The sequence below is a fragment of the Diospyros lotus genome, chromosome 4 (assembly GCF_014633365.1).
Source record: "Diospyros lotus cultivar Yz01 chromosome 4, ASM1463336v1, whole genome shotgun sequence".
Lineage (NCBI taxonomy): Eukaryota > Viridiplantae > Streptophyta > Magnoliopsida > Ericales > Ebenaceae > Diospyros > Diospyros lotus.
Genome location: NC_068341.1, coordinates 37,675,929 through 37,688,520, shown reverse-complemented (window position 1 = coordinate 37,688,520; position 12,592 = coordinate 37,675,929). Strand labels below are relative to the sequence as shown.

Genomic DNA, 12,592 nt, shown 5'->3' with positions numbered 1-12,592 from the left:
GTTTGGTTGGCGTCAAATGGTTTGACGTATCTCGATTGCTACTTAGTGTTAAACCTAAAATGTCACACGCATATCCAAGTGTAGTGGTTAATTAAGTGATGAAAGTTATAATCTTCATTAAGGGTTAATGATTTTTTACTGGGATATTAATAATGAGAATGGTTCTCATTGGATAATTAATTCTTATATAATATTTTATGTATAATAGTTATACATATATTATATTATATTGAGAGAATTAATTTAAATTAAATATATGAAAATTAAAAGAGAATTTTCATTATCTATATAATATATATGACATATTGTATAGATATTAATAGAGAATTTCCATTATCTATATAATATATATGATATATTATATAGATATTAAAAGAGAATTTTCATTCTATATAATATATATGATATATTATATAGAAAAGACGAGAGCACTCCCAATATATAATATATATGATATATTATATGGAAAAAGAAAATAGCATTTTTTATTATATATAATATATATGATATATTATTGAAAAGAAAATATGCACTTCCATTATATTTTATTAAAATGGGAAGAGCACTTCAAATAATATATATGATATATTATTGAAAAGAAATATGCACTTCTATTTTATATAATATATTATATATTTTATTAAAATGGAAAGAGCACTTGAAATAATATATATGATATATTATTTCACTACAAGAAAACAACAATTTAGAGACGGATTTTTGAAACGGATTTTTTTCGTCTCAAATTTGAGACGAATTTGAGATAGATTATTTTGAGACGGATTTTGAGACATAAAAAATCCGTCTCAAATTCGAGACGTATTTAGAGACGGATTAAAATCCGTCTCTAATTACAGAAGGATTTTTTTCCGTCTCAAATTAGAGACGGATTTTGAGACAGATTTAATCCATGTCAAATTAGAGACGGATATTAATCTGTCTCAAATTAGAGACAGATTTTTTCCCCTCTCTAAATCCATCTCTAATTAAAAATATATAAAAAATATGTTAAGTGACAAAATAAAAGAAACTACAAAACTAAAAAACTCCAAAATATATAACAAATGTAATATATATATATTAAGATTAAAAATATATTAAGTTAAAAAATTAAATATAAATAAAAAAATAAATAATTGATATAAATATATTAAGTTAAGATGAGCCCAAAATATTAATTTATATTTATGTGTATAAAAAAATAAAAAAATATATGAACTATATATGCAATAGTTAACTATTGGTAATATTTATTAAATGTAAAAAAAATTATATTTTAATATTATAAAACTCAATAAATAAAGTAATTGTTTGAAAGATAATTTGTATATATTTTACATATAAAATAAATAATCTATTGTTAATAATATTTAAACTTAAAACTATTTCTAATATAGATTTAGTAGTTAATGATAATTTTTTTAAATTTTACATAAGTATTTATTTAGCATATATTAATTAATATTTGTCATTTCACTCAATAACTTTGAGTTTTGGCATAATTAATTAATCATTTGCTTAAAAATATGAAATACTAGTTTTTTATTTTTTTGTCCACTATAGTTTAGTAGCACTTCACATACATATGTTTCTATTTTTAAATTACATGCATATGTTTCTATTTTTAAACTACATGCATATTATTTTAGTATTTACTTTGAATTTTGTAATAACATTTTAAAGTAAGATTAACAATACATATATATCAAACAAACATAATGAGAATGTACATTTAACTATAAATTAATGTCTATGTAGTATATATTGAACATGCATGATCTTGATTACTCATCAAATTATACATAATTTTAAATATATTTTTTTATAACCACATTAAGAAAACAATTCATAAGTTTGAATATATTTGTTTATAAATACATTAATAAAATGATCCATAATTTTATAAAGATATTATTTAATATAAACGAATCAAACTTGATATTATTAAATAATATCAATATATCATTAATAGAATGTGTTGATAAAAATATGGGCCAACCAAGACCCCTTAATAAAGTTTTGTTCGAAAAAGCAAACGATTCGTTCCGACAACTTCGGACCAGATGAATCCCTTTGAATTAGCCGATCTTACATAGGCAGGCTGGTTGGGAAAGGGTGAAACGTGGAGAAAAGAATCGCTGAGAGATAGATTCTGGTCAGGACGGGCTATGAAGCATGCTCCGGAGGAGATTGACTGTAATAGCCCACCTTCTCGGGCGTGTTATATCTTAGGAAATTTGGTCTATATTTTTTTTTTTTTTTAATTCCCTAAGACCGTATCTAGTGCTAGATGAGATATCTATACTAGAGAATAAATATAAAGCGGAAGCTGAATCGAACCTGCTCATGGCAATAATAATAACTGGACATGGCGTTCATTACAAAGTATAAGCGTATGATAAATATAATGTACACAATTCTTTAAACTATCCATATTACAACATATCATGTTACATATACTCGTATCTTGTCGTCTTGCGACACTACTCATCACCAATCTCGGAATTATCTCTGCAAGTCCCGACTAGAACGTCGAATGTTCCAGGGGCGAAAACCCAAGTTAGATGATGAGTCATCTAAGTAAGGTACATAATGTCATGTCATGTGTGTATGCAATGTCTTTCATCGTAGGTGTCAACTGCATCCCTCATGTTGCCTACCATTGTAGCGGCCACCTCTTTCGAAGCCGGGGTGTATGGGTGCACCCTTGATAAGACAGCGGTGCCAATTCGTATTCCCTACAGCCTCATATGCGTGTGATCAACAGTATCAATGTGTATGTATGCATTTCATAATCATGTCATTGATGCAGTCTACGTGTTGATTGCACATCATAGCATGCCAATATGGTAAAAACATTAACATTTATAACTGTACTAAGTTCATGCGGTACACTTATTGCTATTTTGTCTCGAACAACGTGCCGATCAGCTATTCCTTAATCTCCTTGCTCACAAGGACTCCTACAACATAAATTTATTTTTAGAACACCATTTACTATTTTTCATAATTTCTTCCATTTTTTTCTTTTGTTTTTAAGTTTTATCTCTTCGAAATCACATAATAATTATCCTGCCTTCATAAAAATTTAATCTCTTTTTACCAATATTCCTTAAGTAATATTTCCAGTATTCTGGAATGTTTTTGGAATTTTCTAACTTAAATTCCTATTTTTTCCCTTATTTCAAAATAGCTAAATATGTGATTATTACATAATAATTACCTAATCTTTCATTTTATTTAATTCATTTTCACTAATATCTCTTAAATAATACTTCTAACTCTCTGAAATTTTCTTAAATTTTTTTTAATTAAAATCCTATTTTTTCTTTATTTCCATAATAGAAAAATTCACTTAAATAATTAATAACTTTAGCATTTCCAGGAAAGGAAATTTCTTCACCAATAAATCTTAAACAATATTCCAGATTTAATAAAAAAATTTCAAAATTTTTATTTCTTCTATTTTTATTTTATTTTCTTTTCTTTTATTTTTCTTTTTTTTCTGTCGAGCGCGTGAGCAGCACGCTCCTTCTTCCCACTCGCGGGCGCGTGCTGCCACGCGCCTGATTGCAGTCGCCTTCTCCGGCGGCCATTTCGCCGCCAGTGGCCCCTCCGAGCTTCCAAGCTTTGAAACAAAGCTCTCCCCCCCTATTTTCGACCCCCTGAATCCAAATTTGCTATTAAAAATGAGAAAAGAACATTAAAAGTACCTTAATTTTTCGATCAAAGGCGCGGCTCCGACGAAGGCGCGATTTTTCGACGATGCTTGGGTCTTTCTCTTCACTGCTCCGTTGGCCACCAAACTTAACAGAAATGATGCCCAAGACTTGGAGATCAGAACCCCACTCTTAAATCTCTCAAACTCTCTCCCAATCGGCCAATCTTTGAATTAAAATTTTCGGTGCTTTGCTTCACTCGAACGAGGCTATTTATAGCCCAAATCCGACGTGACTTGTCCTATCATGGACGGCCACACGTCCCCTAGGTCACTCCGGCGTCGCTTCGGCCATTTAATGGCCCCCTCACCCTTGAAATCCGGTTGCAGGCGCGGCCATGCCTTGGCCGCGCACTGCTTTGTAGAAATCCGGATTTTTTGAATTTCCTTTTTTTTTTTACATATATATACCATATATACACAACATACATACATCTATACTTATATATATACATACTTATAATTTCTGTCATAAATCATCTTAAATCATATTATTTTCATTTACATATTTTTACATATTGACATACTTACACATACCTATATAATAAGTACACTTTAATAACTTAATTATATATCATATTAAGCTAATTAAATATATCATATAAGCATCATCTAAATAAAAATATAACTAAGTATAGTATTAACTTTATTCATAATAACTTAGGGTATTACATTGACCCTTCCCCAAGTCAGTCCAATTAGAAAGGGGAGGGCCCGCTGTCTAGACTGCATTTCGGGAGTTTGAACACCATCCCATTTCAACCAAAAATACAACCCTGTCAAAGATATCTAACATTCCTTCCTTATGAGTGGAAATTCCATCCCGTTTTCTCTTTCTTGCATAAAAAGCAGCCAGTAAATATATATATTGATACCCGTTCTTCCGTTGTGACTTAAAATTAATCAACTAATGCATGACTTTATTGTACTTGATTAATGTTTTATTTGTAATGAAATAAAACATAAACATTTAAGGTGTCAATTGATTATATACTTGTCTTACTCAATTATATGATAGAATGACATTAATATATTAAATATAAATAGTATTCTTAAAGTAAAAAGATGAAACCAAGAAAAATACATCAAAATTTAAAATCTTGATATATTACACAGTTAACACTAAAAATAAGACCTTTTATTAGTTAATAATAATTTTTAATTTCTGTTTGTTTAATCAATTTTGTTTTAAAAATTCTTTTAGAATAATTTGGTTTTGAAGTAATCCTAAACAATAAGTAAATGAAATTCATATGGTCGAGGTACATTACTAATATATGTTTATTTTAATTAATATCTAAAATAATAAAATAATTTTTTAATTATAAATACTTAATTCATATTGATTATATGTAACTAATAGCATTAAATATTATACATTATAGAATTAAAGGATTACATAACAATTTAATTAGGCTAGGCTAGCACTCTACTCGTTGATTTATTCTATTGAAACGATTTAAATCTAATTATAATTTATTTAATAATCTTATTAGTCATTAAAATAGAAAAAGTAAATAATTCGTTAGAAAATAGAATGATAACTATATTTTTTCCGTACAACAAGATTATAATTAGTTACTTATCAGATTTATTTGATCCAGTAATTTAATTATATAAATTATTGATCTTAATTTCATGAAATTTCTCAATTATTCATATCAATTTATATACTAGTATAGCACGTATATATTATTCTTTTAGTATAGCATTTTAATTAATTGATTGACTTTATAAGTATATTATTATCCTAATATAATATTTTTATAATTTAAAACTATTCTAATATTTTTTTCCTCAGGTGCATGTGTTTATATTTTGATCTTATATCAATATACTTTGAATGTTGTATTAAGATTTTGAATTAATAGTATACTTTATATATATCAAACATAATCAGCTTGTACATTTATGTAATAATGTATTTTGATATTTTAATTTTTTATTAATTCAACAAACAAGTTAGACAGTTAATTTTGATACTATTATTATTCTTTTTATTTATATCCAATTAGTAGAACAAACACATATATTTAATTATTATTCATAATAATATGAATAGTGTACTTAAAAAATAAATTTAAAAAATTGTAATTTGTAAATAAGCCTATAAATAAGTTATAAGTTTATAAATAAATAACATATCAATATATAATATTTTAAATATGTTACCTTTTAACATATAAAATTATTAATATTATTATTATTATATTAAAAAATACGCTTTTCAAATGTTACAAATATGTGAGTAATTGTTTATAAATTATCCACACATAATTACAAATGTTATATATGTATGAGTATCAATGTATTTATAATGTTATACTTAAATTACAAAATTACGTCATTTTAATTTTTATAATTTAAAAATATTTATTTAATTTATAAGTATTTTATAAATACAAATAATAAACCATCAAATTTTATTTCTTATAAAACATGAAAGGCAAAATGTGTGCATATGAATATTTTTTTTAAATTTTATTACAGTATTTTTATAATAAATTTTAGATATATAAAAAAATATTAATAAAATAATAAAATATTTTCATAATTTAAAATATGTATTAAATTATGAACCACACCCAACCCCCCCGCCCCCCGAAAATTTTTTCCCTCCCAGGCAAGCACATCCCCCTCCCCTGCAAGCCTATTACCTTCACACTCTCAAAATAATAAAATATTTTTTTAATATAAAATATGTATTAATATTTTGTTAAAATTTTAAAATATAATATTTCTTATAATTTTTTTATAAAAAAGACACTTTAAAAAATATTCAAATTTAATTAATAATTAATTAATTAAAAAAATAAAAAATATATATAAAAACCTACCTGCAAACCCATCCCCTCTTCTCTCCTATTTCCCATGCACCTGCAAACCCCTCCACCCCCCCCATCCCCTCTTCTCTCCTATTTCCCATGCACCTGCAAACCCCTTCCCTCCCCCTGTCAATCTCGAAATCCCCCCCCCCCCCCCCCCCCACCAAAAAATTTTTTCCATCTTCCCTCCCTCCTGCAAACCCATCTTCCCTGCCAAGCCCCTCTCTGTGTCCCTCACCACTCGCCATAGACGCCCTCGCCACTCCCTCGCTGGCCGCAGTCGCTTGTCGCCGTAAAGCCTAGTCGCCCTCAGCTTCGTCGCTCACCCGTGCTTGCCGTCGCCGCCCTCGGCCTCGCCGCTCACCGTCGCTGCCCTTACCTTCTCCCTCGGCCTCTGTTGCTCGTCGTCGCCGCCCTCACCGTCCCCGTCGCCCCTGCCAACGCCTCTTTCTGGTATGTGTATGTATTTTGTGTGTGTTTACATACATATATTTCTGTGTATGTATGTATGTATGCTAGAAATGATGGTGTTCGTTGCTCATTTTTGTGTGTATACATATATTTTGTGTGTTTGCTGCTCATTTATGTATATTAAATTAATGTATGTACCCTGTATGTATGTTTGCTGGAATACTATATGTATACAAATTGCTGTATGTATATTAATGTTTGCTGGAATACTATATGTTTGCTCATTTATGTATATTAATGTTTGCTGGAATACTGTTTATATTTTGATTTTGTGTGTTTGCTGGAATTAAATTTTTGTGTGTGTATAATTTAGTTTAAGATGTATGTATGTATATTAAGATTTACATACATACAACGTTTAAGATTTATGTATATTTAATGTATGTATGTATATGTACAAACATTCTTTCATCTAGATGATTTGGTTTAAGTGACTCATTTTTATGTTGTTTTTATGAATTAATTTGAAATTATTGAATTATATCTTTAGAAAAGGGATTCTTTGTTACCTAACTTTCTATAAATTAGTAATCGATCTCAATCTTTGTTTGTTGTTGATGTTTCGGTAATTTAATATGTATTTTCAAATGTAAGTTAATTAGAGAGTTATAATAATTTATATTGTAAATCTCAATGTATTGTTTGGGAGACATCTAGTAATGAAATAAAATAGATTAAAATTAAAATAAATAGTATGAAAAATATTGTGATGAAATAAAATAAAGATTAGCTCATCAAATTGGTGAACTGATCAATTCAATCTATTTTTCTTTAAATATATAAATCTATTAAAGTAATTAATTGGGTTTGTTTGGGTGGTCCTGAACAAACATTCTGATTTGTTACTTCATATAATTTTAACAGCAATTAGTGTGTGTATATCATGAGTTGGGTAGCTTTTTGAAAACTTTGTTTGGAGTAATCAAGAGTTCTAGTTACATATGAAAATGGTGGTTTCTTTTTTGTTTTTTTAGTTTTTGGTTAAGGCAAAAGGAACTCATAATCAACTATGTAGCTGTAGTCAAACACTTGGAAATTAGTTTTTTTTTTTTTATATATATTTCCAAACATTGGAAACTTTTCTAATTTTTTTTTTTTTTTTTTGGGGGGGGAGGTTGTTAAATGTTCAAATACTAGTATAGTAGCATTTGTGTTTTTTCCAACTTTGAATGGAGTTTTTAACTTGTCAGTAAACATACGCACAATTATGTAGTCAAATAATCAAAAAATACTTTTTGTTAAATGTAAAAGGAATGCTTTGGTTGAAGGGGCGACGCACTGGAACTATTTATAAAGTTATTGAAATTGGAGGACTAAACATTAAATGAGAATAGTTTACATAGGATATGTTACTGTCACTTCTTCATTTGCATGTTCTAGTTTCATTTATCTGTTATTAATATATTTTTTGTTATAATATCACTAAAATGATATTTTTTGTTCGATGAAATTATAGTATAATGACTTGTTGAGATATATGAGATGAATTTTGTTGTGATTTTATGAAGTATCTAATGCATTGAGAATTGATGATGTTGCATATATTGAATTGTAATATTTTTGTGGGATGTTTTTTTCTTATAAGATGTTGAATTGTAATATTTCTATTAGTTCAGAAACACAATTTTAAACACGAGATCATAAATATAATATAAACCATTCTTGTACATGATAAATCATATTTTATTTTCAAAGTATTTAAAAGTTTTCATCACATGCCTATTAATTGTTCTTTGTCTTGTATGGCAGAATATGGCACACAGATCATCATATGGTCAATCTATGCGTCGTTGTTAGTTCAGAGACACTGATGGGGAGGACCACATTGGTACACTCTATCTTTAACTTATTCATTACTTTGCATGTTAAATCCTTCACAATTATATGTTTTTGCAGGGGGACATTCATCTCCATCCACTGATATGAGATTTGATTCCCCTAGCCCACAAACACCCCACCCCAACTATGATGGGCCTTCTTCCACGCCTACTGAAGTCGAGGGTTCATCCACACCCACTGCCACCCCTGATAATCGTCTGATGATATGTTTATTGGGTTTTTCGTAAGTATCCCTTATCTTACTAATCAATTTTAACTTAAACAAAGAAATTTCATTTTAACACATTACTTTACAAATTAATGTGTGTTTTAACAGGTTTGATAATAATTTGTGCAAACGAGATATTTCCCGAATTATTCAAAGTAAGTTTGAGGGGCCATACCCGAGTTGGAAGAAGACAGATCCTGCTGTTAGGGAGGTGTGGTATGGCGAGTTTAAGGTAATGTGTTTCTTTAGTATATCTATGGTTGATGGTTTGCTTTTGTAATGTCTAAATTTAAATTACCTATGGCTTATAATCAAGTGAATGGTATGGAGATAGTTTGGTAAAATTTGATCCATATTCATAATAAAACAATACTCATGTCGATTATTTAAATGTTTTTTTATTATCTATATCCTTGTATTTTTTTAATTATAGTATCCATTTACGCATGTCTAACTCTGCTATTATTGCTTAGAAAAGGTTTTTCTTAGTATATGTATTTAACCTAAAGTCTCGAGAATAAAAATGCTTAGAAATAAATGTCCCACAAGTGCAGAGAAGAATATTTTTTACCATGTGTATTATATGAGTTATAGATGTTTGCTATGAAAAATCCTTGCATTTTGATATATAATTGATTTTTTTAAACTTTTATTTTGTCTTAACATTACAGAAAAATTGGTCTTGGGATAGTGCTTTGGAGCATCAAATTAGGGCTAATTTTGAAAAGACGGCTTCCGATCGTATGACCGATATTTTATTTCGTGTTAGAAAGGATTTGAATAAAAATCCCTCATGGATGCCGCTTTCTGTATTTGAAGCCCTAAAAGAGCATTGGAATTTTGCAGAATTCAAGGATAAGTCTGAAAAAGGAAAGAAAAATAGGGCTTCAGAAGTAGGAGGTAGTATGCATACATGTAGTTCCGTACCCATGTCTGAGCATAAAAAGAGATTGGTAATATTTAATGTTTAATATTATATTTTATTTTATGAATTTTTAAGATATAATAATTTTTGCATTAACACTTTCTTTTTTCTTTGTAGTCAAGACAATTTGGTCGCCCACCTACACAAGCTGAGTTGTTCCTCGCGACACATAGAAGGAAAGATAATTTTGGATTTGTTGATAGGAGATTCGAGGATACTTATGTAAGTATACATTACTTGTGTCTTTATATTATTTTATTATGCTTAATTGGCCTTTTTATAGTATAATGTATTTCATACATGTATCCATGATGCTTGCAAGCTAACTTTGAGATGCGACAACACGAGGCATCATCACAGTCATCGACTGTTGGCCATTCAGAAGATAGTGAAGCTGGCCAGCCTTCGCACCCAGCTATTGACGATAGATCCTTATGGTTGGAGGTTGCGGGCGGTAAGAAAAAGGGTCGTGTTTATGGAATGGGGTCAGAGGCACATATAATCCCCGGTTCTTACTATGTACTGACACCACAACCACCGTCGTCCGTCTCACTATCAGATCAGATACAAGAAGCTGTTCGGGTAGCAATAGAACCCTTCAACCAGCGAATCTCGACTATTGAAGATAGACTACATCATCATTCTTCATCTTCATCGCCCCAGAACCCTTCGGATCATTAGCATGATCCATTATTTGTATGGATATGTAATATGGATTTGTAGACGATTATGGATTTGTAGACATTATTTGTATGCATGTTATTTTTATGTATGATATGTTATTTGTAATTGTTATCAAGTTGAATTTTAAATTTTTTTTTAATTTTTCTTTTTTAATTATATCTAAATTTGAGACAGATTTAGAGACAGATTTTCTTTGTTTCTAAAATCCGTCTCAAAATGTGATAAAATTTTATTTTATTTTTTTAATTTTTTTAAAATTTGAGACGGATTTTGAGATGGATATTTTCGTCTCTAAATCCGTCTTAATATTCGTCTAAAACCCATCCCTAAATCCGTCTGAATTTTGAGACGAAAAAATCCCTCTCAAAATCCATCTCAATTAGAGACCAAAAATTTCGTCTGAAAATCTGTCTCAATTAGAGATAGAAAAAATCCGTCTCAATTAGAGACGGAAAAAAGTCTCAAAATCCGTCTCAAACCGAAAATCCGTCTCAAAATCCGTCACTAATACACTGTTTTCTTGTAGTGTTTAAAAGAAAAATGCACTTCCATTTTATATAATATATAATATATTTTATTAAAAATGGAAAGAGCACTTCAATTTATATATGATATATTATTGAAATGGAATGAGCACTTCAAATAATGTATATGATATATTATATTGAAAATAATATAGCCATCTCCTCCTATAAATAGGTGATCATGGAGAGAAATGAAAGTATGAGAAATCATTTGGCCATAAGCTCTTATGCTTCTCATTTTTGTTGGAATTCTCTTAGCCATTACTCCTAATTTTTCTCTTGATTCTATTGTTGCTAGTGTAGCAAGTCCAACATAATAGAAAGTCTATTAGTTTTTGGAATCTATTTATCTTTCATCTCCTACACTTAGCTTGGCTAGCACATAAGCTAAGTTGTAGGATTTATTCTTTACTTGGAGCGTGGACTAACTAGGCCCCTTGTGCGTTTGAGGGACGGTTCGGTCTAACCGTTGCTATCTTGAAAAAGTTCCAACCTCTACACCAGACTTTAAATCATCGTAAGGTATATTTGGCATGTTTTAATTTTTGTATTGCATATGGTCATGGGAAACCAAATCTTGAAAGGTGGTCTTAAATTTATTTCCCTTGTGTCATTATTTATGTTTTTGAAAAAGTTTTAAAAACAATAAAACCCTTGCATTGATACACCAAGAGTTGGGGTTTCCCTTCAGTGGTATCAGAGCCTCTGCTTGGTTTCAATGACCTATGCTTGATGCATATTTTATTAACATGAATTTATTTAATATGCCAAATTATTCAATGAGATTGAATAGATGGGTGATCATGGACTTAGTATAATTTGATTGTATGGATGAATGTTACAGGTATTTGAGAAATGGTCTGTAATAATTATTTTTCATTCCATTTAAGATTGTAACGAGACATAAGTCTCCTTGTTATTTTGTCTTAGAAAAATGTATAGTATGTTTCTCTATGTAAAATGAAGATGAAAACATCAAGAGTTGATGATTCCAAGGAGTAAGAAGATCGAGAGAAATATTTTTGTGCTCATGAGATGAGCATTGGCTATTTATCTCAAAATATGCTAATTAATTAAATCCAGAGGCTCGGATTTAATTAATATGCATAAGTCCATGATCATCTTATTTTGTATGTATGCATGTTTTAATTATGTATGAGATACATAATTGGAAAACTTAAATGCATGTGCAAAGTGAAACCTCTAAAAATAAATTTAGATTTATTTTGAATGTATGAGTTGGTTATGTATGAGATACATAATTGGAAAACTTAAATGCATGTGCAAAGTGAGACCTTTAAAAATCAAAGCCCAAAATCTTCCCAAATTGTACAAACTTATATTAGATACAATAAATAAGATTTATCGTGACCCTTCATCGTTGTAGGAATTCATCGC

General features: G+C 29.1%; 1 protein-coding gene across 2 annotated transcripts; it reads left to right on the top strand.

Moving 5' to 3' along the window:
• Positions 1 to 6,714: 6,714 nt before the first annotated feature.
• LOC127800418 (uncharacterized) lies at positions 6,715 to 10,745 on the top strand. Of its 2 annotated transcripts, XM_052335010.1 has the most exons (6): positions 6,715 to 6,996; positions 8,764 to 8,842; positions 8,911 to 9,076; positions 9,170 to 9,293; positions 10,104 to 10,208; positions 10,309 to 10,745. In XM_052335010.1, the coding sequence occupies exons 3-6, from the start codon at positions 8,937 to 8,939 to the stop codon at positions 10,486 to 10,488; spliced, it is 549 nt and encodes a 182-aa protein (XP_052190970.1). In that variant the 5' UTR covers positions 6,715 to 6,996; positions 8,764 to 8,842; positions 8,911 to 8,936; the 3' UTR covers positions 10,489 to 10,745. The 2 variants fall into 2 exon arrangements, with proteins under 2 accessions (XP_052190970.1, XP_052190969.1); XM_052335009.1 differs by having other exon boundaries at positions 8,764 to 9,076.
• The last annotated feature ends 1,847 nt before the right edge of the window (positions 10,746 to 12,592 follow it).

Bases quoted from the DNA above. Each gene is read 5' to 3' on its own strand.
- LOC127800418 (XM_052335009.1), top strand. From the start codon at position 8,877: ATGTTAAATCCTTCACAATTATATGTTTTTGCAGGGGGACATTCATCT. The intron at 9,077-9,169 runs GTAAGTATCCCT...GTGTTTTAACAG, and splicing joins ATATGTTTATTGGGTTTTTC to GTTTGATAATAATTTGTGCA. The intron at 10,209-10,308 runs GTAAGTATACAT...GATGCTTGCAAG, and splicing joins GGAGATTCGAGGATACTTAT to CTAACTTTGAGATGCGACAA.